The sequence below is a fragment of the Ananas comosus genome, linkage group 16 (genome assembly GCF_001540865.1).
Source record: "Ananas comosus cultivar F153 linkage group 16, ASM154086v1, whole genome shotgun sequence".
NCBI lineage: Eukaryota > Viridiplantae > Streptophyta > Magnoliopsida > Poales > Bromeliaceae > Ananas > Ananas comosus.
Window position 1 is genome coordinate 8,075,016 of NC_033636.1, and position 27,230 is coordinate 8,102,245.

The 27,230-nt window shown below is 34.3% G+C and overlaps 3 protein-coding genes and 1 long non-coding RNA gene across 6 annotated transcripts; 2 read left to right on the top strand and 2 right to left on the bottom strand.

Annotated features, from left to right (window-relative positions):
- LOC109722181 (putative rRNA methyltransferase) lies at positions 3,955-10,105 on the top strand. The gene is made up of 11 exons (XM_020250103.1): positions 3,955-4,549; positions 5,411-5,458; positions 5,545-5,700; positions 5,814-5,860; positions 6,458-6,614; positions 6,693-6,754; positions 6,897-7,083; positions 7,160-7,246; positions 8,055-8,206; positions 8,337-8,466; positions 8,718-10,105. Exons 1-11 carry the CDS (start codon positions 4,076-4,078, stop codon positions 9,753-9,755), a joined length of 2,538 nt encoding a protein of 845 aa, XP_020105692.1. The 5' UTR covers positions 3,955-4,075; the 3' UTR covers positions 9,756-10,105.
- On the bottom strand, positions 10,247-11,556 carry LOC109722182. Its single transcript, XR_002219400.1, has 2 exons — positions 10,818-11,556; positions 10,247-10,696 (listed from the first exon to the last, which is right to left on the bottom strand). It is a non-coding gene; the product is annotated as an uncharacterized LOC109722182 (long non-coding RNA).
- Positions 12,428-14,853, bottom strand: LOC109721914 (anaphase-promoting complex subunit 10). 3 transcript variants are annotated; one of them, XM_020249734.1, is made up of 6 exons: positions 14,579-14,853; positions 14,410-14,470; positions 14,223-14,315; positions 13,968-14,127; positions 12,905-13,009; positions 12,428-12,822 (listed from the first exon to the last, which is right to left on the bottom strand). In XM_020249734.1, the coding sequence occupies exons 1-5, from the start codon at positions 14,773-14,775 to the stop codon at positions 12,954-12,956; spliced, it is 567 nt and encodes a 188-aa protein (XP_020105323.1). In that variant the 5' UTR covers positions 14,776-14,853; the 3' UTR covers positions 12,428-12,822; positions 12,905-12,953. The 3 variants fall into 3 exon arrangements, with proteins under 3 accessions (XP_020105323.1, XP_020105321.1, XP_020105322.1); XM_020249732.1 differs by having other exon boundaries at positions 12,905-13,016; positions 14,037-14,127; positions 14,579-14,831; XM_020249733.1 differs by having other exon boundaries at positions 14,057-14,127; positions 14,579-14,827.
- Positions 22,137-25,403, top strand: LOC109722452 (protein RADIALIS-like 3). The gene is made up of 2 exons (XM_020250518.1): positions 22,137-22,697; positions 25,290-25,403. Exons 1-2 carry the CDS (start codon positions 22,431-22,433, stop codon positions 25,293-25,295), a joined length of 273 nt encoding a protein of 90 aa, XP_020106107.1. The 5' UTR covers positions 22,137-22,430; the 3' UTR covers positions 25,296-25,403.

A 27,230-nucleotide genomic window follows, 5' to 3' on the forward strand; every position in this document is an offset into this window, starting at 1 on the left:
AGTAAATAAATTATGTCAAAATAGAAAGTGAAAATTGAATAATCTTTAAAATATGAGTATAGGGCTTTAAATTCAAGATCAAGAACGTTAACTTTAATCTAGATAGTTTAAAGTATTTTCTATCAAAATTTAAAAAAATTTAGATTCTTCTACACCGTTAAACTCCAAACTCGCTAAAGTAGCCATTGAAAATTGACAATTTTGAAATAGTTTGATCATAAAGTAAACTATGTCCAAAAAATATAAAATTTTATTTCTAAAAACTTTAAATACCCTAGATCAGTTTTAACGGTGTGGATCGTTAATTTGAACACCCTTAGATCGAAAACGAGACTATAGTACCGGAGCCCCGGTACTATAGATAATATAGGAGACTAGCTATATATATATATATATATATATATTCNAAGTGGAGGTAGCTCCATACTTGTTGAAATGGTCACTCATGCATGCTTTGTGGCTAAATTATCGATCCCTTTTCATCGATCCTTGAACTATGAGGCATGCGATACTTTGGTGCTTAAATTTTAATATGTATAATTTTAGATTCGGATTTTGTAAATTACTATAATCAAGTCTCATTATCCAGATTAGTTGACTAAATATTCATATGTGTCACTGATGTAAAAATGATGTGACATTTTAATTATGTAATCAATCACACCGTTGTTATGTCACTTTCACATTAGCGACACATTCATATTTAGTCAATAAAATTGTATGACTTAACTGCAATAATTCAAAAAAATCAAACTAGAAATTATAATAAATTAATTTTAAAGATCTAATTGTCATACACCTCATATTGTTCTTGGAATATTTAAGTATAGGTAGCTCTAAACATGTTGAAATGGTCATATTTGCGTGGATTTTATTTGACATCATCACATATTACTCAACCTATCTAACATATATTTATATGCAACTAGTTGGGCTTGGCTTTTTCTTCTTTGAAATTTTATAATCTCTTGGCTTACACGAATGTAAAGGTGTCCGTGGACCGGATCGGATTTGGATAGTTGATATATTAAACTCGTACCCTAAAAAGAAATTGATACAAAAAAAAAAAACTATACCCTACCCATTTAACTTCGGATCGGATCCGGTTCTAAATACTTAAGTTAATAATATACCTATCGGGTCTATTTGAGCGGGTCTGGATAGTGACTACCCGTATACTATCTTCTTAGAAACGGATATGGATCGAGTACGGATCGGGTCTAGATCGGATATGGGTACCCGTATGCATATATTTTTTATAAATTTTATTAAACAGTTTATTGACAAATTATAAACCTATTACTATAAAAAATTCACGTTCTAATTAGTTGCAGCCAGTCTAATAAAATCCGTTCAAGAGGAAGATTCAAACAATAAACAACTAGAATTAAACAAAAAGAGTAAAATAAAAATTTAAAAAATGAGTAAACAAAGAGACTAGGATTTTCACTAGAATGAAAATATACAGAGATCCTTCATTTACAAGTCCTATTGAAATTGATCTCTCAACTTCACTTTTTTTTATTTACTATTGGGTACTTCACCGGGCCCAGTTCTGAGTCCAGTTCCGAGTCCGAATTTGAAAACTCTTCTAGACCCTACCCATTAAAAGTTCGAGTTCGGATCGGGTCCAAGTCAAGTATGAATATAAAGTATCCGAATTCATACCCGAAACTTTAATGGACATATTTTTTTTACCCGTATACTATCCATTTATTATCGGATCCAGTTCGGGTCTAGATAGGGTCCGGATTGGATATGGTATATCGGGTATTTTGGACAGCTTTACACAAATGTTACGTGAAAAGGATACTCTGCTATATCGAAGGGATCGATGATATAACGCATTAAAATATTAGTTTCTTTTAATTTCTAAGTAAACGCGTTATTGAAATGATACCCAAAGTTTAGTTAATGTGGAATATAATTTGAATGAAAAGAAGTGGAAAACATATTATTATTTGAATTAGGAAACTAGTTTAGCACTTGTAAAGGTAAAGATAAAGATAAAGATATTATTATTTGAATTAGGAAACTAGCTTATTTTATTTTTAAAAATAAATTTAGCTGAAAATGTGAATCAAAACTTAGAGGAATCACTTTACAAGAATGTGTTTAGTAGAAACTGGGCCTGAAATTAAGAAAAACCATACCCAGTCCATTAAGAGAGACCAATTCAACATCCGATGAATCTCATGATCCAAACCCTTTTCTTTTTTAGGGCTTGTTTACTATTAAGGTTTAGGTTTAGTTTGGAATTACATAACAATTGCATGCAGTAAGAAAATACGATGAAAAAATATTATATTTATTTTCGTACGTAATATTACGTTCAGTATCGCAGTAAGTCGGTTACGATATATTTTCTATAGTCCCACCGAAAAATACAGAAGTGTAGTCTTATATGCTTTAATCCCAATTTCATTTTATCTAATAGAGTTAAATAAGCCTCAGTACCAAACTAAGCCTTAGATACTAGACATAATGGAGTTGAAAGAAAAATTATATATAAATAATATATTTTTTGATATTCTAGTGATATTATAAAATATATATATATATATCATAACTAATTATTTGCAATATGACCAATGATTATATTGAGAAATGATTCGGTACTTTATACTTTAAAAAAAAAAAAAAAAGATTTGAACCGTTGATTAATAGAGGGTAAAATATAATTTAATACTTAGCAGGTAAAAGAATTATTTTATTTCAAGGTTAGTTTAGTAATTAAACATACAACATTTAAAAAAACTTTTAAATTTGAGTCCTAAATTTACGCATTAATTAGCACTAATTTAGGAAATTAATTGATTAACCAAATTTATGTAATTATTTAGGCATTAATTTAGACATCTACTTTAAATGTTTTAGTGTTTTTAAAATTATGCATTAATTTAAATTATAGAAATTTTAGAAATAGTTTTATTTCTAAATACGATGAAATTTAAATTTTTAAAATTAGGCGTACTTAAAATTTAAAAGTGAAATAAATTAGAGAAATTTCATATTATCTCTTATTCGGAAATTTAAATAATGTTTTAGAAACAATTATCTCTATTCCGAATAGAGATAATAGTTTTAAATTAATTTTCTAGTTAAAACTTCAGTGACAAATTAGAGGAATTTCTATTACTCTATTTGGAAGTTTAAATTAAAATAAGAAAATTTGTGACAAATAAAGAGAAACACTAAAACACTAAGTTAATGTTTCTAGTCAACATATTTAATATGTTTTAAAAAAATTTAAGGAATTTTTTCTAATTTAGATACTAATTCTTTATCACTATTTTAAAAATTTAAACAAATAAAACAAATAACAAATTTTGTGAAAATTAAAAGATCATATTGTTCAAATCATTTGAAATTTTTCCTTATATGAAATGCCAAATTATGAAAGGAAAGATTACAGAGAGAAAAAGGAAACAGAGAGAAAATAAAAATTTTGAAAATATAGTAGATATAAAATGACTAAATTGCCTTTGTATTAAAAGACAAAGAGAATTATTTTTTAAGATACCTGGTAACGGTAACTTTTCAAAGTGACCTGCTATTGGCAGATCACCCATTTTAAAAAAACTAAATCTCAGCCTTTGAATACTGCGTGATGGAATGGTAACAAAAAAAAAAAAAAGGTATAGAAGCATTACGTCTATGGGTGATTTCCGTTATGAGATAAATAATATACTTTTAACTTTTTTTAACTATACATAACGTAATTTTTCTGTAATCCCAAATAGAGTCATAAAATTTGATCAAAACCATTTCTCAATTTGGTTCAAACATCTGAGTCCAAGTCATCTAAAACATTAAAAAGAAGAACATAAAATTTATTTTATTTTGGGCGAAAAATATTTTTTCATGGAAAATTATAATATTTCATTCGTCACGAATCTTAAAGCTGAGTGAACGATTAACTTATATATATATTTTTATTTTTATTTCCCCGAACCTCCCCCTTCTCGCCGCCTATTCCCCTCGCCGCTCCCCCGAAACCCTACGTAACCCCCTCGCCCCTCCACCTCCAAAACCCTAGCTTTTCCCAGAAGAGCTTCTCCGGATCGCGGCGCCCATGGGGAAGGCGAAGGGGAAGCAGCGCAAGGACAAGTACTACCACCTCGCCCGGGAGAAGGGCTACCGCTCCCGCGCGGCGTTCAAGCTGCTGCAGCTCGACGCGAGCTACCGCTTCCTCTCCACGGCGCGCTCCGTGCTCGACCTCTGCGCCGCCCCGGGGGGCTGGCTCCAGGTCGCCGTCGCCCACGCCCCCGTCGGCGCCCTCGTCGTCGGCGTCGACCTCTGCCCCATCCGCCCCGTGCGCGGCGCCCTCGCCCTCGCCGAGGACATCACCACCCAGCGCTGCCGCGCCGAGATCCAGCGCGTCATGAACCAGCGCGGCTGCGCCGCCTTCGACGTCGTGCTCCACGACGGCTCCCCCAACGTCGGCGGCGCCTGGGCGCAGGAGGCCACCTCGCAGTCGGCGCTCGTCGTCGACGCCGTCCGCCTCGCCACCGCCTTCTTGGTCCCCAAGGGCACCTTCGTCACCAAAGTATGATAATTAACCCCCTTTTTCCTACCTTGTTGACCACAATTGGTCCATAATTGTCGCCCACAGATCGAAAGTTCCCATTTTTTATTCTCAATCATCGTGAATTGGTTCATAATTGTCACCCAGAGATCAAAAGTTCGTTTTTATTTTCTTCTTAATATATCATCTTATATTGACCAATGGTCGTAAGTAAGCGAATAATTTTATTTGTTCTGAGGGTAATATAAGCAGAAGAGAAATTGGTTATTGTTGTCATCAGGAGAAGAAAAGGTTCTCTTTTTTTTTTTTTCATTCTTAATCATCTTAGATTGATGAATTGTAGTAAGTGACTGAATAATTTTAGTTGTTCTAAGGTAATGCAATCCCCTTTCTTACTTAGGTAAGTACAATTGTGCTATTGTTGTCACACGGAGAAGAAAAGAAGGTTATCTAATTCTCTTTTTTAAGTAATCATCTTATATTGATCAATGGCAGTAAGTGACAGCATGCTTTTAATTGTTTGAAGGTAATATAACCCTTCTTCTTACTTTTGGTAGCTCGAATTGATTCATTGTTGTCACCTAGAGAAGATAATGTTCTTTTTTTTTTTTGGGTTCTTTATTATGTCATATTGTTAGAGTATTTCATTGCTGTGGTGTTTCTCGTTAATTTCATGTGTAATTGATTAGTTTGTTGATTAGCTTATATACTCTGTTGTGTCAATTCGACCATTTTCCCTTAAGGACGATCTTATCGCTGAGGTTTATTCTTTCACAAGTACTTGTAAATCTTACATAGTTCTATCATTTTTAATAGAATTTAGTTGATTTAGTTCCATTTTCTCTTAGAATTTACTTGCCATTTTTTTTTTTTCTGTAATAGGTTTTCAGGTCACAGGACTATAGTGCGATCATCTACTGTCTCAAACAGGTACATTTGAACTTTCAAGATTCACAAATCATAAACCTTGTACAGGAAGATTATTCATGTGTTTTTCTATGTAATTGCAATGACAGCTTTTCGAGAAAGTTGAGGCAACTAAACCAGTGGCCAGTCGTTCCACATCTGCTGAAATCTACGTTATCTGTCAGAAATATAAAGCACCAGCAAAGATCGACCCTCGCCTTCTTGATGTCAAGTACCTATTCCAGGGGGCTTTCGAACGGCCCAAGGTATGAGGGTTCTGGGCTTTCATATCCAATGGGTTATCTTTCTGAAGTCCGCTATTTTTTCTTTCTTCCTTTGTTCCTTTTTCCCGATATCATTATTTGTACTGATGGTGCAGGTTGTGGATGTGCTTCATGGGTCAAAGCAGAAGAGAAATCGTGAAGGGTAAGCGTTTCCAGCATAGAGCCATGTCTTTTTAGTGCCTAGAGGTTATGTCTATTAATGGCAAGAGTGTCTTCGCAAAATGGACAAATAATTGTGTAGCATGAACCAAGAAAAGAAAAGCTGGATTTTATTGTGTGTTGAACTCTCAATAGGGTGCAACCTGAGTGTAGCCTTAAGCCTTGAATTTATATTGTTTAGTCATATATAAGCTGGCCTACAGTAAGTTACTGCAAGTAGAAGCAAGAAACTTTGTTTTTCTACTCTCAATAGGGTTTTACCGTTTTAGACAGATGTCTCGAACTGTTTGCTCTCACATTAAAGCAACTCAGTCTGCGCTTATGCCCTGTAATTTGACTGCTTTTTCTCTTTACCCCTGCTTTTGGTCTATTTTTTTTGTTGTAGAAGGTCATTTAGTAACACTCCTATCCGATAGGTTTTAGCATTGCACTTGAAGATTTTCTTGGCTGCGTGTCTTTTGTCCTGTTAGATTCTTGGTATGGGGCATATCTTAATTAGCATCAGTAACATAACTTGGCGCGCTGTACTAATGTGCTTATATATGGCCCATTAGTCTTATGGCTTGGCTTTTTTGGATAGGTATGAGGATGGGAACACGACATTATGGAAAGTAGGTTTAGCATCGGATTTTGTGTGGTCTGAAACGCCACTGGAGTTTCTTGGTTCATTCAATGCAATTTCCTTTGAGGATCCGGCATGTTTATCTATCAAGAACCATGAATTAACTACAGATGAGGTAATTCTATTATCCTACTTCTGGCTATTAAGTAATCCAATTTTCTTTTCTAACTGAGGGTTGTCAATTGAATATCAGGTTAAGTCTCTGTGCGAAGACTTGTATGTAATAGACAAGAATAGCTTCAAGCATCTACTGAAGTAAGTTTATTTTTGCATTCTGACTATTACGACTCATCTGTTCTGCACTAATTTATTGGTTGCTTTGTGTCATGCAATCTATTAAAGTACAATTTGTGTCGCCTAAATGAAAGTGATTTTTTGTTCATCCTTTTGACCATAGGTGGCGATTGAAATTGAGAAAAGCCTTGTCGTCTGCTCAGAAGGTAACCCCAAAAGCTGCTGATGGTGATCAGGAAGCAAAAGACAATGAGGATGACCAGCTATTAAATGAAATGGAAGAGTTAACAAATGTTCTAGATCGGAAGAAAAAGAGAGCAAAGAAGCTTCTTGCAAAGCGCCGTGCAAAGGTGAACCTTTATTAATAACTTTGCATGTGCAGAGTATATTTCTGTAGATTTTATCGTGATCTTTTAAAAATTTCAGGACAAAGCACGCAAGGCATTTGGACAAATTGATGCTACAGAAGATAGTTACTTTGACCGTGAATTGTTTTCTCTTTCGTCTATAAAGGTCTGCCTTGCTTCTTATTCCACTATGGAGAACTTCTAACATTAGAGAGTAATTATCAGTGTTGTGATTTTTTAATTTATTATTATCATCATGTTGTTGCTGCGAGTACACTGTTGGAGTTTGATGAAATCTTCAATCCGGAGAGGCATATGTTTAATATTGTAGTTTAACGACAAGCGTACAACCATTTTCTGAAGGGTATAATTAGGCAAAAGGCCTTAACATCACGTTCAGTTTTGAGAACAAATTGAGGTTTTTTTCACTCTGTGTGACCATATCACGAGGAATTAGGCCCTTCTTTATCCGCACTATTTTTGTAAATTTCTGGATCATCGCCAGTGATGAGTGTGTTATATTTGCTATTTTTCAATTTAGCATCTTTTACTTCATTTCCTGCATTTAACCTAGAGCCAAATTAAATAGTAAGTGCTTTTTGCTTGAGCTGGTCCAATGTTAATAGTATTTGTATCCAGCTGTTGTCAGCAGAATTACTAGGAAAATAGATTGGAATATCGTCTTCTGTTTAAATAATCTTGGTTATGAGAGAATTAAATTGATCGGGAACCTCTGCCAAACATGACTTCATTTATTTTGAAGCAATGCTGGTTATTTCGTAATCTGTTTCTTCCTTTCATCGTCTTTGTTTTTCCTGCAATTCCACCTTGTTTTTCTTCCTTGTCATTTCAGCTTGACATGCATCAATTTCAAGTCTTTTTCATCATTTCCGTAGGCTTCAGCTTGGTATCTTAATGGTTTGTTTATTCTATTCAAAAATATTTTACTTGATTACTCCTCCTGCCTCACGTAGGGTAAGAAAGAGTTGCAAGCTGTTGAATCCAATGAGCTTAGTGAAAAAGAAGATGCCGATCGTAACCTTGGAGATAGTGACAGCGAAGAAGCTGATGCTGTAGCTGATGGAGATTCTCCTGAGGAAGTGGATACTGATGAAGAACAACAACGGTATTGTTTAAATTCGTTTTTGAAATAGTAGTGATAAGTTTATAATTCTTTGAGTTATTAACTGCTGGATATGCTTCTTTCTTCATCAACTAATGCGCGTACTGCATATAAAAAACTACTCCCTAAACAGGTATAATGACCAACTTGAGGATATGCTTGATGAGGCTTATGAGCGATATTTGAATAGAAAGGGGGGAGGTACAAAACAATACAAACGCGCAAAACGGATTGATCCGAATGCTGACGAGGACTTGTTGGAGGTACTCGGCATATTGTCTAGGAAGGCAATATATCAGTTGTTTCGTTTTCTTTCTGAGTTTCATATGCTTGATATTTGCCTTTTTAGAACAACGTTGAAGTTAAGAGGGTGATTTCATATCTCGCAAAAACAGCTCTATTCATCAAATTTCGTTTTCTTTTTTTTTTTTTCTCTCCCTCTTTCATGCAATAATCAGTTAATTGATGTTTCCTAGTATTACAATGTCATAATTTCATTCTTAATGCTTCGTAGGGAGGTGAAGAGGATGACAACCTCATTGAAGCTGATCATGACGCCGATCAAGACCAGGAGAAAGAATTGAACCCCCTTATGATACCTCTGGATGAAAGGAGCCAGCCAACGAAAGAGCAAATTATGGAACAATGGTACAGCCAAGTTGTCTTTGCTGAAGCTGCCGAAGATGGCACGCTGCTCAAAAGCGACAGCGAAGGTGAAGAAAGAGAAGAGAAATCGCTTAAACTCTCAAAAAAAGCAGGAAACAATGTTGTTGTCCAGCAAAAAGAGTCTAAACCAGCTAAACCTGCACGTCCACAAGCAGATGATTTCGAAATCGTACCCCAAGATCCTGTTGCAGCGGAAACGAGCGACGATTCATCCTCGGATGAATCTGAGGAAGAAGAATATGACGACTACACGAAAGCCGAAATCTTGGCCTACGCAAAGAAAATGTTGAGGAAGAAGCAGAGGGAGCAGATACTTGATGATGCCTACAACAAGTACATGTTCGACGATGAGGGTTTACCTAAATGGTTTGCAGAGGAGGAGAAGAAGCACTGTCAGTCCATTAAGCCCGTGACGAAGGAAGAGGTGGCTGCGATGAGGGCCCAGTTCAGGGAGATTGACGCCCGGCCCGCGAAGAAGGTGGCGGAAGCCAAAGCCCGGAAGAAGCGGGCCGCGATGAAAAAGTTAGAGAAGGCCAGGCAGAAGGCAGATTCTATTGCAGATCAGACGGATATATCTGAGCGGTCGAAGAGTAAGATGATTGACCAGCTTTACAAGAAGGCGATGCCAAAGAGGCCGAACAAGGAGTATGTGGTGGCGAAGAAGGGGGTTAGCGTCAAAGCCGGGAAAGGGAAGGTGCTGGTGGATAGGAGGATGAAGAAGGATGCGAGGGTTCGCGGGATGGGGAAGAATGGCAAGGGAGGGGGTAGGAAGGGGAAAGCGGCGAAAGGAAAGGGTAAGGGCCAGAAAGGTAAGAAGGGCGCATATGTCGCTGGGAGAAAGGCGGGTAAAGGGAACAAGAGGAGCAAAGCTAGCATGCAGGATTAAAATTGAGATGCCGCTATGACCTAACCCTTTACTTGCTTGCTTCTTTTTTCTTTTGTTTGTTTCACGGGATGGTTGCTAAGACAAATTTTCCAATTTTGGTCGCGGAAGATGATGAGAAGCAGATAGGTTTTTGCTCAGTAGGGTTTTATGGCTTGTTTATTTCTCTTTAGTTCCTCTTTATGCTAAGCTTGTAACCGCATATCCGAAAGAGAATAATCTCAGAGAGCCTGCGGTATTGACTATTAAGTTATAGACTTTGCAAATGCTATTTGTGAGCAAAGAATGTCCAAGTGCTCCATAATGCTTATATATATATGTATTGTTTTTGCTGCCGACAGCATTTTGTCGAAGGAGTTTCGCCACTTGAATTTTCTTTTATTTTTTTTTTCTTTTTGTGTGTGAATGATAAACTAACTTAACTCGAGCAATCTTATTAATCAGAATCATCTTAGGTTGGCTTATTAGTTGAAAGAAAATTTTGACAACTCAGGTGATTGATGAAGCATATTGGGGTGATGATGGAGTTGCTTTTTACAATAAATCAATGAACTGCTTTATATTGAGATACTGGTACTGACAAGACGTTTGCAGGAAACTCTAATAAAAAGCTGAAAGAGGCTTGAAATTCTGCTTTCAAGAAGTTGCATCTCTCAAGAACATGTGCTGGTGCAGTGACTAAACCATGGGTAATCCTTCTCCCTTGTTACCCGATGAAAACAAAGTGAATCACTTCTAATAAATTCGTGGAGAATGATTCTGAACTATTTCATAACCTGGTCAGCTTACGGCATCAAAGATATGCATTTGAGACTTGCGAGACTCGCAGACCCAGGCAACTCTCAGACCAAATCAGGAGCAGTGAAAACATTCAGTTTGGCTTCTTCAGGATAAGCTGCTTCTGATAATCCATCTACAATACAAGGCAACACTGAGAAAGTTTTCTGTGTCGCATTTACACTACGTCAGTAATATACAGCAGTCGAATAAATACTTCCTTTTGAGAGAAAAAAATATAACAAAATTAACTTTTTATCAACCATGGCAGGATGAATGATCCCGTACCAGACAATTGTGATTGGTTAGACCCCGCCGCAGCGCATGTCGGATTATCTCCTCACATTACATTAAAATTCAAAAATACTTTACTTACAAACAATTGAATTTCAATCTTGAAATTATAGAGAATTTTGGCCATTGCGCTTTGCAATGCAGGATTTTGGATTCAAGGGCAGTTCTTTTGCAGAGATTTATTGGGGTTAAGGTGGCAGAGATATTTGCTTACATTAAAAAAAAAAACAAAAACAGCTCTCAGTGAAAATTTAAATATGATCCCTTGAACTTGAATTTTCTTTTCTAATTTACACATTTCCATTTTTTAATCATTTTTATTTTAGTAGTTCTCTATTATGCGAGTTCTTAGTTGCACATAAAATAAATTGCATCAATGATTAACAATAAAAATAACTTAAACCAATTTGAATAAAAGTTGAAGAATACCAACGAAGAAGATTAAAAAGTTCGGAGGTCTAATTCATAGTAGCCTCTGAACATGGTATGTAAAATAAATCGGGCACAGTAACAACACATATAGCTTCTTTTTTAAAAAAAAAAAAAAAAAAAAAAAACTTTTTTGAAAAGGAAAAATAAATCAGTAAAGAGGAGGTGCTCAGAGTATGTGTTGTGAAAGGATTTGATGGTGTCCTCATATTAATGAGAAAATCGGATTAACGAGAATACCATCATCGCAACCTCCTCTGTGCCCTAAGAAAAAGAGAGAGAGAGAGAGAGAGAGAGAGAGAGATCCCACCTCAGAAACCCTAGAAAAGTTTTTAGGGTTACGGGGGAGTTTTATAGTAGAATCTGCCCGTGAGAAACGGGTGGGTACAGCCTATCGGATCCGAATCCAACTCATGCCAGAGATAGATTTATTATTGGACGTTCACTTACCCGGAAGTGTTATCGGATCCGAATCCAACTCCTGTAGCTTATCAGATCTAATGTCATTTGGTCGTGCTATCGAATTTAGTACGAAAAGACATGGCCTTGTCACCTTTTCTTTGCTTTACATCTTGAGAACAATCTCCATACGAAGAAAAAGTACTACTTATTGAGGAACTAGACTACTATACAATTTATAGCACAAAGTTACTAATGCTATTAGATTTTTAATTTTTGGATTAAAGAATATGCGATAAGAATAATAATATTTTTTTAGGATTAAGTGAACAATTAGTTGAATAGTATGATTTAACAGTGAAAATGATTAAAAAGATAAATCTAATTGTAAAAAATTTAATAGCATTAAATGCTTAGTGTTATTAATAGTATAATAGCCGGACTCAGCTTATTTAGTACTATCAGGAGAAAAGCTTCAAAAAAATTTTAACAATTTCACATCGTACTAAAATCAAGAACTACAACCAGTTTGAGTGCTAGCGACAGCCATACTTCAAGCGGTTAGGCCAGATGATCCATTTTGACAGAGGCCGCAAGCCACACAGACTGACCGTCAGAAGCTCTATATTGAAGCTTCTGCTCTAGATGATCCATTTTGACTGAACCACCAGCCACACAGACAGACCCTCAGAAGCTCTACATTGAAGCTTCTGCTGTTGAGGCTCAAAATCTAAATTTCAGTCAGAAACTCCATCTTGTGCAAAAGGCCAAGTTGATACTTGCAAGAACAACATCATTGCCAAAAATTGGCAAGCTCAATTTGCTTACTGAATATGTCGAAGATCAATATGATGTTACATTAACATATAAGTCGAATCTACACTGGAAACTTTGATGCTTCTCCAAAACACAAAAAAAAACCACCAAAAATGAACACAAGTGTCAACACATTCCAAGTCAAATAAACTTCCGACTTATACTGACATCTTCTGGTCTAGCCATCTAGGTATTCTTCATGACAAAAACTGCCTATGGAGGGCTTCCACGAATCGCGTTCACGGATGGAAGAGCCGCTTTTCCGGTAATTGATGGCCATCAATGCTATCTAAGAGTCGAGTAGGTGATGAATTCCCTCGAAGTGAAATGAAATGGTTGGCGAGGCACAGGGTTTCTGTAAAACAGCACGAGAAGATGGAAGTCAGTTTGGATTGTTGAAGTTTGTCAGAGAAATATTCTAATAAAACTTGACTTACGGTCGAGGCCCAAATATTTTGATCTGGCGAACGTGCGTGTCCCTCCCATTCAAGTGATTGGACAGTATGGCAAGTTGGAGCATAAAGGTGTGAATAAATGTTTCGCTGTAAGATCAAACAAAACACAAAGAAGAATTGTAAAATTTACGGTTTTTGAGGAGGCATACAATGCAAAAAAGAAAAAAAAACATTTTTCTCAAACCAAATATAACTATATCGTCTATCTCGTGAACTAGGACTTAAAAGTAGATACTCAATCAGTAAAGCCGTCAAAGAGCTAACTCGCTACTAAATAGAGTCACTTTAAGAAGCCGTTAATACTTCGATCTTTCATCAGCATTGAGTTATCACATGCTAGTAATAATAGCAAAGATCCGCAGGAGGGGAGGCCAAAGGCACTACGGGCTTATTTGGTTTATCTATTGTAGACTCTAGAATTAAAATGAGACTCACTAATTCTGATAGTTATTGCGCATTTTGCAGGAATCTGATTCTGATTCTGATTCCACTCCGAAATGGGAACATGACCCCCAATCTGGCTTTAAATCCTGAATCGGCCCATTCCGTAGTAAACCGCTCAAAACCCTCTCTAGCAAACACCTTGCCCTCCTATCCCTTCACCAATCTCCTCTTTTTCAACCAAAAACTCTTTCTCAAAATCCTAGGTATCCATTTCGATTTCCACTCTAATAATGAACCAAACATTTTTAAATGATTCGTCATTTCAGTTCTCATTCTAATACAATCCAATTATATTCTTCATTCTCATTTCAATCACGAACCAAACATGCCCTAAAAAGAAAGGCGCATGTGCGCCGGAGGGAAATTCTTATGATTAGGAATAAAAGGGACTCTCTGCAAACAAGAACCGACGAGATAGTTATCGCGAGCATGCTACTATGATGAAAGAAGATATCGAGAGCTCTAAGCATAGGGAGAGACACGATATTCTTAACTGCGAGTCTACAAGCGAAAGAGTAACGCAACCGATTTATCGCCTACTGATTTGAAAAGCAGCTGTTAAACACACGCGCAGCGCTACACAGCCAATTAGATTGTTTACCGAGTATCACCAGAAGCTCAGCTAAAATAATATCGAAAAAATAGGCAATGTTCGACACAGAGGTACATCCACTCGGACTAAAGACGCACCGCGGATCAGTTCCGGACAAAGATATATGCACCCATCCGACCGGCTTAACGAGCTCCACGGTCTTTATTTCCTACAATTGCAAAAGAAGCAAATTACTTATTATTATCGTACTTAATCAGCTTGAAACGAGATTTCTAACTCATGAAATAGAGAGATTGGACCGGCCTTCAAATTGTGGAAGCTGTCGCCGGCGCGGACGGAGATCTTGCTAGGCGTGTAGCTCTCGTCGAGCTTGAAATCGACGTACAGAACCACAAGCTGAAGCGAAACCGCGTGAAAAAGAAAAGAAGATGAGCATTTGTTACTGATTCTAATAGATGAAAACGATCAAAGTGAGTGAATGGGGAAGTACTTGCAACTTGAGCTTCCTCTGGAATTGGATGTTCACCAGATGGGGCTGTGCTCCATCCGATCTAAATCAAAACAACAAAAAAAAAAGGGGGGGTAAAAAATGTATGTATGGTTGTAGTATGGTTGGGATTAGGGTTTGAAAAGGGTTTTTGAGGGGGGGGATGGATTACTGCCAGTAGGTGTCGAGGTTGTCGTCGCGGAGGGCGACGACGCCGTTGCCGGGCTTGCAGGAGCTGACGCTCCAGGCTGCCTTCTTCGCCATCTCCCGCAGATCGCCGCCGTCCACCGCCAGCTGCGGGCTGCCCGTCAGCTTCCCCCCAACCCCTGCCGCCGCCGTCTCCTCCTCCCCCTCCGACTCCGTCGCCATCCCAAAAAAATTTTCCCCTCTTTCTTTTTCTTTTTCTCTTTCTCTCTCTCTCTCTCTCTCTCTCTCTCTCTCTCTCTCGCCGTGTGTGTTTTGGGAGGACTCTTTCTACAAAATAACTCACTAAAATTTTATAATTTAGAAACAACATGTGAAATTTATATTTGGCAAATTAATCCTCTCATCGCCACGGAGGTTTTTCTCTCAATCGCGTACTGCATTCTGAAAGTCTCTCTCATAAAAACGGTGAATTATTCATTGCATTCATTAAGACAGTTAATAATTCACCGTCTTTATTAGAATTACACATAGAAAAAAAAAATTGTTAGAATTATACGTGAATTATTAAAATTTTTATTTAATTTTTATAATTATATGGATAAATTATTAGAATTTTTATAGGATTAATTATCTAATTAGAAAATTTTATAGTGTGGTTTTGAAAAAAAATCTGTTTTTGGACGGCCCAAGGGAACCTTTTTTTTTTTTTTGGAGTTTGGATAATCTGGTTTCGCATTTTCTCATTTTAATACCCAACAGTTTAAAGTATATCGCTTTAGGACTACATAATTTTATTTTTATTTTTCCGTCTGCACCTCCATTAACTTTCCGTCAAATCGTATACAAAAAATTTCGAATACCTCATCTATGATTTATCGAATATTCACTTTATTACCCTATAGTTTAACGAATTTTTATTTTAGTATCATATGATTTTAACTTTGTCACTGATTTAACAAAAAAATTAATAGAAGAGATAGCGAAAAAAAAAAAAAAAACTATAGGATACAAAAATGATATATTTTAAATCAAATGATACTAAAGAGAGAAATCATAAAATTACATGGATAGTATTTGATTTTTTTTTTTTTTTGAGTAAAACCTAATATACTCTGAAATGTTTTTTGAAAAAAATCTAATATGCACATATTTTTTAAAATTGTCGTCCTTATTTTAAACTTATTCCCAAAAATATCAAATATAAACGAATGCTTGAATTTTCAAAAAGTATTTGAAAAATAGAGGGTAAGTTTGGTGGGTTGTAATAGCAAGGGGATATTATAAATAATTGCCCACCATAAAGGAGATTTCAAATCTTACACCCCCCCCTTGTTTTACTATTTTTTTAAAACTAAAATATAAGAATTTATGTGATCCGAGATACATGCAGTATAAAATTTATACTTGTATCAAGATCTTAAGTGCCCGTCGACACGGGACGTATCCACCGTACCGTACCGTGCCAACAAGATACTGGCATGATACAGATCCCGTGCCGATGGTATAGCTCAAAGCCCTCTATTTTTTAAATTAGTAAGCAATTTCCTTAATAAGTTCCAAAAACGTGATAAATAGACATAATAAATAGTTAGATATTTTGTTGCTAAAGAAAATAAATATTTTATGCTATTATGTATTGGCACATAAGAATTTTTTTGACCGGCATGCATCGACACGACTCGGTACACACCGTACCGTACTGTGTCGTGCCGGCAAGTTTTCGGCACAATCTCATGCCACAGTACTTAAATCCTTAACTTGTATACAGATACACAGGTAGTATTTTTCTTATTATTTTTTATTATTAGTTGTGGTGGTATTATTTTTGAGGGATTTTTCTTCAAGTTTTGAGCAACCTGGGACAGTTCCAAATGCAAAGAACTAGGCGAGATCTTAAGTGGGCTTTAGCCTGAACCAGGCCCAGAAAAAGTTCTCATTTTTCGGTACGGGAGTTGCGTGAAGAGTTTTTAGTTTTAAGATCTGGACTGAACACCGACTGTCCCTAGAGCAAGTGGCAAAAGGCTTGGTGGTTGGTACCCGATATCTAAATTCAAATCCTAGTTAATTCACATTTCTAGCTAAGTTTATTTTTAAATGAAATAAACGAAGCGGGTAGCGTGCTATCTATCTCTCTAAAAAAAAAAAAAAGGAGGATCTAAGCTGAACCCCAGAATTGAGCAATAATATTTATAGCGTCAGAGAATGAAAGATTGAAAACACTTTCGAATTTTGAGGGTATTTCGAATTATAAAAATAGTGCTTTTAACCGTAATATAAGTATATAACCCACTTCAATCATTTCTTTTCTAAGCACGTGCCGATATCTATCACGCGTATGAGAAAATTATGAGGTAGATGATCAATCATTACATTGTTGCAAAATAATTACGATTCATTATTTTGTCGTCCTTCAAAATAAAACTTGCCATTCGTTCCTCATATAATTTCGAGATTTAAAAGCAAAAAAAGATCACTTTACAACTTCTAATATTAAATTATATGAAATAATTGATTTTTTTTGAAAGATTAAGCTATTAGAGAACATTATTTTTAATATTTATATTTAACATTTGCGCTCACGTTCCGGCTCAAAACGGTTTAATAATAGTCCCAAAATGCAGGCTTAATTTAAATGACAGGACTTGAACTTAAATCCACTTATTTTTTATATTATGTTAAATTAAATGAAATAATTATTATTTTTCAAAAGTTGAAGCTACTAAAGAACAATATTTTATATTTGGATAAGTTACAAAAAACTTTCTTGTCAAAAATCCGATTTTTCACTTTTCCCTCCTGTCATTTAAAAATTTACACTTTGTCTCTTTATAAAATAAAAAATGTTCACTTCATCTCCTTACCGTTGGTAATCTGTTAGGGTTTCGTTTATAAAATATTATTATATATTTTTTTATGTCAAAAATGCCCTCAACTTTCTGTCCTGTTGCCAAAAATGATGAGGGGCAAAATAGTCATTTTGTCATCACAGTTTACACCGTATCTCTTGTGACCATTTTTTATTTTATAAGGGGGCAAAGTGTAGGTTTTAAAGGACATGAGGGAAAGGTAAAAAATCAGATTTTGACAGAAAAATTTTATATAATTTAGCCATTATATTTTTATATTCAACATCCAGACTACAGCAGCAACGAAGCCCTTAAGGAGAGGGAAACAAAATGTAAAATTTTTCATGCAATGCTTTATCAAACAGTATTATGCTGTACAGCAGGTTTAAGCATGGTTAGTTAATTCGCGAATTATTTGTGAATTTTTGAATAACCGAATTAAACGCTCGTATACGTATTTTTTCGAAAAATTTGAAAAAATATGCCTTTTTTTTCGTCAAAAATAATTATCCGCGAATCATTCGCGATTCGCGAATGATTCGCCCAAAAAAAGGGTAGTGTCGTCGTCGCTCTCGTCACCGAAGTGTAGTCGTTGTCGTCCTCCTTCGCCGCTCTCGTCGCAGAAATCGCGATTGTTCGGATCCCAGTAAAACCCCTCCGAAAAAAAAATTTCGGTTGAAAATTTTTTTTCCCATGTTCCATTGTCCGTAAAATTTTGTTTCGAAAAGCTATTTTATAAAATTTGGAGAAAATTTGGAGAAAAAATCGTGTCACCGTCCGCGGAAACGAAAAGGTGGAAATGGCACGGCGTTTGGAAGGCTTTGTTCGCGCGCGGTCCACGAGGCCACATGAGAGGGACGGTGGACCTCCCTCTCATTATATATATATATATATATATATATATATATATATATATATATATATATATATATATATATAGTCCGGCTATGGTGCTTGTAAAAGTACCAAGTATTTGGTGCTTATAAATTTTTTACCGTTATATATATATAACTAGGCTGGAATACTATCAATAGCACAAAGCTATTGGTGCTATTGATTTTTTAGCCCTTAAATTGAGAAATGGGTGGTTAGGATGATGTGGACCCTCGAGGGTTGAGTGAGTGATTAGTTGAATAGTATAATCTAACGGATAAAAATAATCAAAGGGTTAAATCTAACGGTGAAAACTCGATAGCACCAAATCCTTGGTACTATCGATAGTACCTCAGCCGGACTCATATATATATATATATATATATATATATAATATTTTATTTATAAGCATAATATAGTTTGTTATTTTTTTTACTTAATTAGTCTAATTTTGTAGTTTTTTATTTTTATATTTTTAAAAAATATGAGTATTTATGCTAATAGTATAAATCTTGAGAGAAAAAAACTTAATTTAATAGTCGAATTTTTAATTGGTGAACATATAATATCCGTATAAATCACGTATCCGAATAATTACCGAATCCGTTTTTTAACCGTATTTTTTAACGAATTTAAAAATTAAAAGATAAATTTTATCCGAATTATACTCGTACCGAATTTTTGTCCGAATCCGAATTAACTAACTATGGGTCTAAGTAAAACCTCAGTGCAAGAGAAACAAAAAAAAAAAAAAAAAAAAAAAAAAAAAACTAGCAGAATCTGTATCTGAAGATTTGCTTTTGGGCATTACAAATCTCAAAGTGCAAATTGTCAAAAGGGGGTCCCCTTGTTTCAGTGGATCTAAACATTCCACATCTATGACATCACAAATAGAACGCCTTTTATGATTTTGTGTGATGGTTTTTAGTAGATTACTACATCCATTGCTTAATGAGACAAATTCCCCTCCAAAGCTATTGGAGATGAAGGACCTTTTACTTTGGAATCAAACCATATATATATATATATATAGTCCGGCTATGGTATTTGTAAAAGCACCAAGCATTTGGTGCTTGTAAATTTTTTACCGTTAGATCTACATCTTTGATCATTTTCATCCGTTAGATCATACTATTAAATCAACCACCCACTCAACCCTAGGGAGCCTACATTATCCTAACCGCACATTCCTTAATCCAAGGGCCGAAAACTTACAAGTACCAATGACTTGGTACTTTTAAAATATAGGAGCTCAATTTTATATATATATATATATATATATATATATATATATATATATATGATGGTAGTGGAAAAGTTGAGGAAAAGATGCATGTAATTATGTAAGGTGATTGAGGGATAAATACCTGGGGAAAATTCCTTACCCACTCACATAATTCGCAAACATTAAAATTTGGATAAACTTCAAATATCACCTATTTGGTTTCGTGCTTTTTACTTTAATATTCTATGGTTTTAAATGAATGATTTTAGTATTCCGTGAGTTTATTTTTCTTTTTTCGTCGGTACCTTCGTTAAATCATACAAAAAAACTTAAGATATCTCACATATGGTTTACCGAATTTTTACTTTAGTATCATGTGGTTTACTGAATTTTTTATTTTAGTACCCTGTGGTTTTAATTTTGTCACTAATTTAACAAAAAAATCAATATAAAAAAATAAAACTATAGATTATTATTAAACGCCATATGATTCCACCTTTCTCATGAAGCACACCATCTTTTGTTAAAAAAAAAAAAACCCCCCATATAATTATCCACTTGTAAATTTTATATTTTAAAAATTTTGACCACCGATACAGTTCTTCTAAAATGTTGCTTTTAGAGCATATATTATATTTGGCTATGATTTAAATTTTTGTTATTCTGACCACTCGTACTAACATAATTTGTCTGATTTTGAATGAAAGAAATCGAATCTCTATTAATAAAAGGTCGTTTGATTTTGACAGTACATTTTATATTTGCTTGATAAATTTTATTGTAACTTTCTATTCAATTTTCATATATTTTCAATATTATAAATTATATTTAATGGTATAAACTATTCGATTCGGAAGCTGTATCATTCATTTAAAAATAATTTGCGAGTATGAAAATCACGGTGTTTATGAAATTATAGTTGATTTGTACACCTCCAGCTAAATTTTTTTTGTTTATTTTGTTTATTTTTTTTTTTAATTTTTTTTTTTTTCTATTGATGGATTCTGAAGCGCATTGAAGCCACAGGTCCCTGTTTTATAACATTTCCTTTTTTTTTTTTCTCACTGCAACAAAAGCTACAATATATTATTATTATCATATTATTATTAGAGTGAGGCTACTATGTTATCGGAAGCACGGAGCCTTCCGTGCTTCCAGCTCGTTTTCGATTTGCGACTTTCGAATCGTCGATCGGCTCCGTTAAACTTGATCTAGAGTATTTGAAATACCTAGAAAATAAATTTTATGATTTTATGATATCATTTACCTAGTGAACGAAGGGGTTCAAAATAAACTGTAAGCACGGAAGGTTCCGTGCTTCCGATAGCATAGTAGCCTCACTCTTATTATTATGTACATGAGAAAATGCTATACTAGGAAAGAGACGAGGTAATTTGACCGATTTACCCCTACCCTCTGACGAGGAGACAATAAAGTTTGACCGAGTCTAGGCAGGGCAGTTTTGTCTTTTTCCCTAAGAAGGGAGAAAAGGCCAACTAAGTGTTCTATTTAATTTTTTCCTTTTGTACTCTTCTCATAAATGGATATCCTTTAAGCCCTCATCACGGGTCTTACAATCTCATCAGCTCACTAACCAACTCTTAACTTTTCTGAGAAAAGGAAAGGAGCTAATTAGTACTAAATTGTCACAAAATAGCTGGCTTTTCCTTAATATTTTATATAAATTAATCATACTATATACATATTATATTATATAATTTGTGTGGAGTACTATTAATAGTATGAAAATAATATTTACTGTCGATTTTTTTCTCATTCTGTGCATATCTAGAGTTTAATGGAGATTGATGGAACAGTAATAACTAAAGAATGAAAAAGTTGATATAAATAAAACCAGAGAAAATTATTGAGATATTTATTAAATATATGCCAAAATTAACGGTGAAGAGGAGGCGGTGGTGTTAGTTGTTAGAGAAAAACGATTATTTCAAATTAATTAACTTAACATGGTATTAGAGTAGTAGTTCCTAAGCTCATTAATCGAGTCCTATCATGCTCTTTATGTTATTTAAATTTCTACTATTTAATTCGGTTTCATCTTTTGACCATCAAAATAATCTCGAGCTCGGACGTGAGAAGGGGATATTACATATAAATATTGAAAATACTGTTCCTTGATAACTTAAACTTAGTTTGGTTCGGGTATAAGCAAGAACTAGCTATTACAGGGATAGATACAAGTATGGGGATAAGAAAAATAGCGTTTGGATGAAAATTGGGTCGTTTTCGGGGATAAAAAAAATATTAGATAGTTTTATATAAAAAATAAAAGTGTTGGTGGGGATAACTGAGAACTACTATTCTCGGGTAAAAAATTAGCGTTTGGATATAAAAGAGGGATAAGGGCCTATTTCTATCCCTATCCCCTAACCAAACGCTGAGAACAAAATTAACAGCGAGAGGAAGACGTCTTCTACTACTACTACTGCTGCTGCTGCTGCTGCCGCTGCTAGCTTAGATAGCTATAGATTTTCATTCATCCCTTTGGGAAGGCAGATTCTCAATATATTTGGTGCCCAGTAACTTTCTGGTGCTCAATAATGTAATCATTCATCCAAAATGCGAGATGCATCTCAATAAATGGGGACGACTCCTATGCTTTGCCAAGTGGATGAGATGCCACCCCTATATTCAGATGTACGATTAAATCAATCAGCTGTTTTACTTATATTGTGTATTAAAATATGTAATTAAAGAATCTACGCGATCCGATGTTCTCCTACATCATTTCCCCTTTTTAGACAAATTGCGAAGTATCAATTCCCTTAACTGGATTCACCAATTAGACCACCACAACCCCCCAGAAAACTAACCCCCTCCTCCCCTCCTGCATATAAAAAGTAGAAACAGCAGTACTCCAAAACAACACAATATCCAATTCGATCTGCAGCTCACATCTCTCTTTCTCATCAATGGCTTCTGGGTCGAAATGGACGTACTCGCAGAACAAGCGGTTCGAGGATGTGCTGGCGGAGTACGCCGAGGACACGCCGGACCGGTGGCACAACGTCGCGCGGGCCGTCGGCGGGGGGATGACGGCGGAGGAAGCCAAGTGGCGCTACGAGCTGCTCGTCAAGGACGTCGAGCTCATCGAGTCCGGCCGCGTCCCGTTCCCCAAGTACGGTACCCCGCCGGGCGAGGCGGCCGCAGCAAAAGCGGCGGCGCGGACGGGGAGGAGAGGTAAGGAGAACTCATTCCAGTAAAATCCTATTATACATAGCTGCTCCATTCATGTCTCGCATAGTGACGAGTTTAGACGCACTCCCAGCGAGAAAATTTTATGTACAGTCGATGAGCCAGATTTTTTTTTTTTTTTTTTAATAAAAGCGGGATAACTCTTATTTAAATTTCAACTTTAACAACTTAAGCAAATTATTTTACTTTATGATTTGGATTGGAGCCCTCAAAATATATCTTTTTCTATTGAGACTCAACTTCTGATTTTTTTAGAATTTTTATACGTAATTAAGTTTGAAGTTTTATCAAATTATTAAGTATTATCTGTTTAGTTCAATTTGCTACAAAGTGATTACAATATTTAGCAAAATTACTGATTAATTCCATAGATTTCATAAATTTTTAGACTAATATCGCTTAATTTAAAAACAATCTAAAATTAAAAAGGTATCAACAAAAAGAACAAAGAAACTGAGGGGGTCACCATAAACTTTTACCTATATAATATCATAAATTATTAAAAATTTGATTGTTAATTCTACTTTTGGTTTATTTTTTGTACCCAAAGCATTGGACTTCTTAAAACAAGTAAGAAATCAATCGTACTCGCAGTGCAGTTGGCTAAAGACTTGATAGTTAGTACTTTAAATTTTAAATTTGAAACTTAATTGTTTCATCACTACAACAAAATTAGATTATAAAAATATATTTTTTAGACACTTTTATGTAAATATTCTATTTATGCTAAAACATTTTTAAAAAATCTACAAACAAAAAGTTATTCTACTCAACCAACCAAACTCAGCCCACTCGGTCCGATTACAAATAAAAAAGAAAAAAAAAAAGTTGATCATCATCTCCCTTTATCCTCCTCCGTCGCCGCAGCCGACGAGGTAGGGTTCCGGCGGCTGGAGTTCAACCACGAGGATCTCGCAGGGACCGTAGAGGGCTACGATTGTCACATATACCTCCGCCAGAAGTCACTGGAGGAGTGGGTGCCAAATATCAAGGCGGCCCTACCTATACCGACTCTACATATAGCAACACGTTTAAAAAGTGTCGATAATTTAGCAACATTACTTTTTTTGACCTGTACTGACATTTAAAAATATCATTATTTATTGTAGTGCATATTTCTAGCTATTTAAAAAAAAAAAAAAAAAAAAAANTTGCAACTTTTCTAAGGAAAAAAAAAAAAGGTACAGCACATTACTGATTAGGAGTAATTATTTATCATGTTTCTATTTATTTCAAAAATTGTAGCTATATAAGAAATAACTAAGAATAGTTTATTTCTAAACAGAATGGTACCTAATGGATCTTACAAGTGATCACATGAAATCTAATCTTGGTGGATTATATCATGCTTTAAAAGGAAAGCCTGACCTTCCAAACTTATGGCTGACAGGGCTGCTGGGTATGCCTTTTCAAGTCACTCTCAGCTGTAGCATTTGAAAAGCCACATAATACTTTATTGTGGAAAATAATATAATAAATCTTCATATACTTCCAAAGTTCCAAAATTAGTAAGCTGTAGCACTTATGCCTGATTAATTGTGGTCCACATTTTCAACAACTAGGCTCTGTTTGATTTACACATAAAGTGGGGATAATAAAGATTACTTTTGTTATTCTGCCAAACGAAATATTTTTTAGTCCAAATATTTTATTCCGATCAAATTTTACTATTCTGAGTTATTCCGGAATGGCTTGGTATAAATTATTCTACTTTTTTGGCGTAATACTGTTATTTTAAAATTTAATTCCAATCTTTATTAAAATTATAAATTGAATTAAAATTAAATTTTATAGACATGATATCTAATATATTATAATAATTTTATTATAAAATTATTAATTGTAATATATTAATACATATTATTTATATTTAAATATTATAATAATTTGTTTTATAAATTTATTTTTACAATAGTTATTTTTATATTAAATTTTATTTATTTGTCAAATTCAACCACACTTTTTTTTATTATTCTCTACTATTCATAAATTAAACAAACACATTTTAGTTATTCCTAGAAATAACAGTATTACAAACTAAATATTATTTTAACTTTACTTTTGCTTCCTGGACTATTCTGAAAGTAGTAAACTATCATTGAATTTGATGAAGTGATATTATATATTATATATATATATTATAATATAATATATATATGAGTTCGCAATATTGTGTTTTTAAAGTATCAAATATTTGGTAGTTATAAGTTTTTCATCGTTAGATTTATTCTTTTGATCATTTTTCCCTCAGATTCATATTATTTAATTAACCATTCACTTAACCCTAGAGGATGCACATTTCTTAATCTAAGACCGAAACATTACCAGCATAATGATTGATATTTTTAAAAATATTAGAAACTGTCTTCTCTCTCTCTCTCTCTTCTCTATATATAGATATTATTGGAGTTTTATTTTTAAAGGTTTATATCTTATTGTGTACTTCAATCACTGTAGCTATAAAACCTTTTTTCCCCTATTTTGCGTTGTCTATAATGGTAAAATGTACATATCCTTATTATTGATCTTCATTAACATGCTCTATGAGAGATCATGTGTTACATTATCTTTTTCACGGTTGAAGTATTTAAAGCCCCATTGATGAGAGAGAGAGAGAGAGAGAGAGAGAGAACCACAGCTGTGTTTTATAGGATTAGTTGGTGCAAATTAATTAATGAGGGGAGGTGAAAGTTTCAGTGAGTGTGAATGTGTACATGGTGTAACAAGATCATAATCACTAATCTCTGATATATTTTTTTAAATTTTGTTATGTGATTTTCGTCTTGTAATTAAGTTTTTTATATTATAATATATTATTATATTTATATATAGAGAGAGAGAGATGGGAGAGAGAGAGAGAGAAGAGAGAGATGGAGAGAGAAGAGAGCTAGGCTGCTATACTATCAGGTAGCACGGAGGCCTCGTGCTACCAAGTTGTTTTCAATGATGCGGTTATAATCGACGATCGGCTCCGTTAGACTTGATCTACACTATTGAAGGTATTTGGAACACTAAATTTATAATTTTTCGGCATCATTTACCAATCAAACGAGTAGTCTAAAATGAACGGCTGAAAATGAAAAATCTCATAAAAATAGTGATAAAGAATTCAAAATTCAAATCGGAAGTATTGGTCTTGCTATTGAGTGTTAAGTAGAATTTTTCTATTAATTTTCATCTTAATTTGGATAATTCTTCACTGTTGAACTTTAAAACGCATTATATCTACCATTAAATTAGTTAATTTTGGAACCTTTTGATCCCTAGCAAATAATGTCGAAAAATTTGAAATTTAATCTTCAAATACTTTTAATAGTGTGTAGATCAAGTCTAACGGAGCGATCTATGCGATTTGAACAGCGAATCATTGAACACACTTTACCGGATGCACGAGGCCTCCATTGCTACGATAGTATACCAGCTAGTTTCTATCTCTCTCTCTTCTCTCTTCTCTTCTCTCTCTCTCTCTCTCTCTAAAAATCTTGACATATAAACTACTTATTAGTTTTTCGCTCAGTGAAATTATTGATTACCTAAGAATTGGTATTCCAATAATACTAGGTAAAAATTATGAGTTGTGGATTCGAATTCTGAAAATTACTAAAAAAGAAAGTTTTATTGAAAGCATGAAGTTAGATTATAGTTGAGCATATTGGTTGCTCCTTTGTGGGAAAGAGAATACGAAGATCCACTTATTTTATAGCAATTTTTGTAAGACAAATTATATATGTAAAGAGGTCATTTCCAATGGAAACGGGGGAAATTAGAAACTAATGAAGGAAATTTTATTGAGAAAAGTATTATTATTATTTTTTTCAAACAGTTATATTCAAATTTTTTTCGCAAATTAAAATTTAAACTTGCCCCAATCTAATACAAGCCCGTAACTCAAAGATGTGACATATTTATTATAATTCACATAATCTACCTCAATTCTTTATTTTTTGAGTTTTAAATCAGTGTGGAATTATTCTGTCCTATGAAGAATAGATGAAGACACAACACACAAATCTACAAATGTATTGGATACAAACAATAATTTCTCATAAATATCAAATGATTTAAATTAATCAAAGAAATTTCAAAGTTAGATCATAAAAGCTCACATTTTTTTAAAAAAAAATTAATGGTCCTTTTTACATGACTTATTACTTTCATATGCTATTTTTTTTTCCACCAAAAAGAAAAGAAAAGAATAAGAAATAAAAAAAATGTTTGAGACAGCAAAATCCATAGCCAAGTAGTGTACTTAAAAAAGTTTCAACTCTGTTACCCAAAAAAATTATCTAGTTTGAAACAACTTAAAATTATTTTTAACACTTTTGCTCTTATTCATGATAAATATAAAGAGATGAGGATTTAATCCATTGAATACGTGTGTAAATTTAAGAAAAAACTTCAAATACTACTGATGTGGTTTTGTACTTTCTTACTTTAGTGTCTTGTGATTTAAAGTGTATCAATTTAGTACTCTGTGGTTTTATTTTTATTTTTTATTATCCATTCCACTAATTTTT

Coding starts and splice junctions, on each gene's coding strand:
- LOC109722181 (XM_020250103.1), top strand. CDS start 4,076: ATGGGGAAGGCGAAGGGGAAGCAGCGCAAGGACAAGTACTACCACCTC. Junction 5,459..5,544: donor TCATCTACTGTCTCAAACAG/GTACATTTGAAC, acceptor TTGCAATGACAG/CTTTTCGAGAAAGTTGAGGC. Junction 6,615..6,692: donor ATGAATTAACTACAGATGAG/GTAATTCTATTA, acceptor ATTGAATATCAG/GTTAAGTCTCTGTGCGAAGA.
- LOC109721914 (XM_020249732.1), bottom strand. CDS start 14,775: ATGGCGACGGAGTCGGAGGGGGAGGAGGAGACGGCGGCGGCAGGGGTT. Junction 14,471..14,578: donor AACCTCGACACCTACTGGCA/GTAATCCATCCC, acceptor GTTTTGATTTAG/ATCGGATGGAGCACAGCCCC. Junction 13,017..14,036: donor GTGCGTCTTTAGTCCGAGTG/GATGTACCTCTG, acceptor GTTTTGTTTGAT/CTTACAGCGAAACATTTATT.
- LOC109722452 (XM_020250518.1), top strand. CDS start 22,431: ATGGCTTCTGGGTCGAAATGGACGTACTCGCAGAACAAGCGGTTCGAG.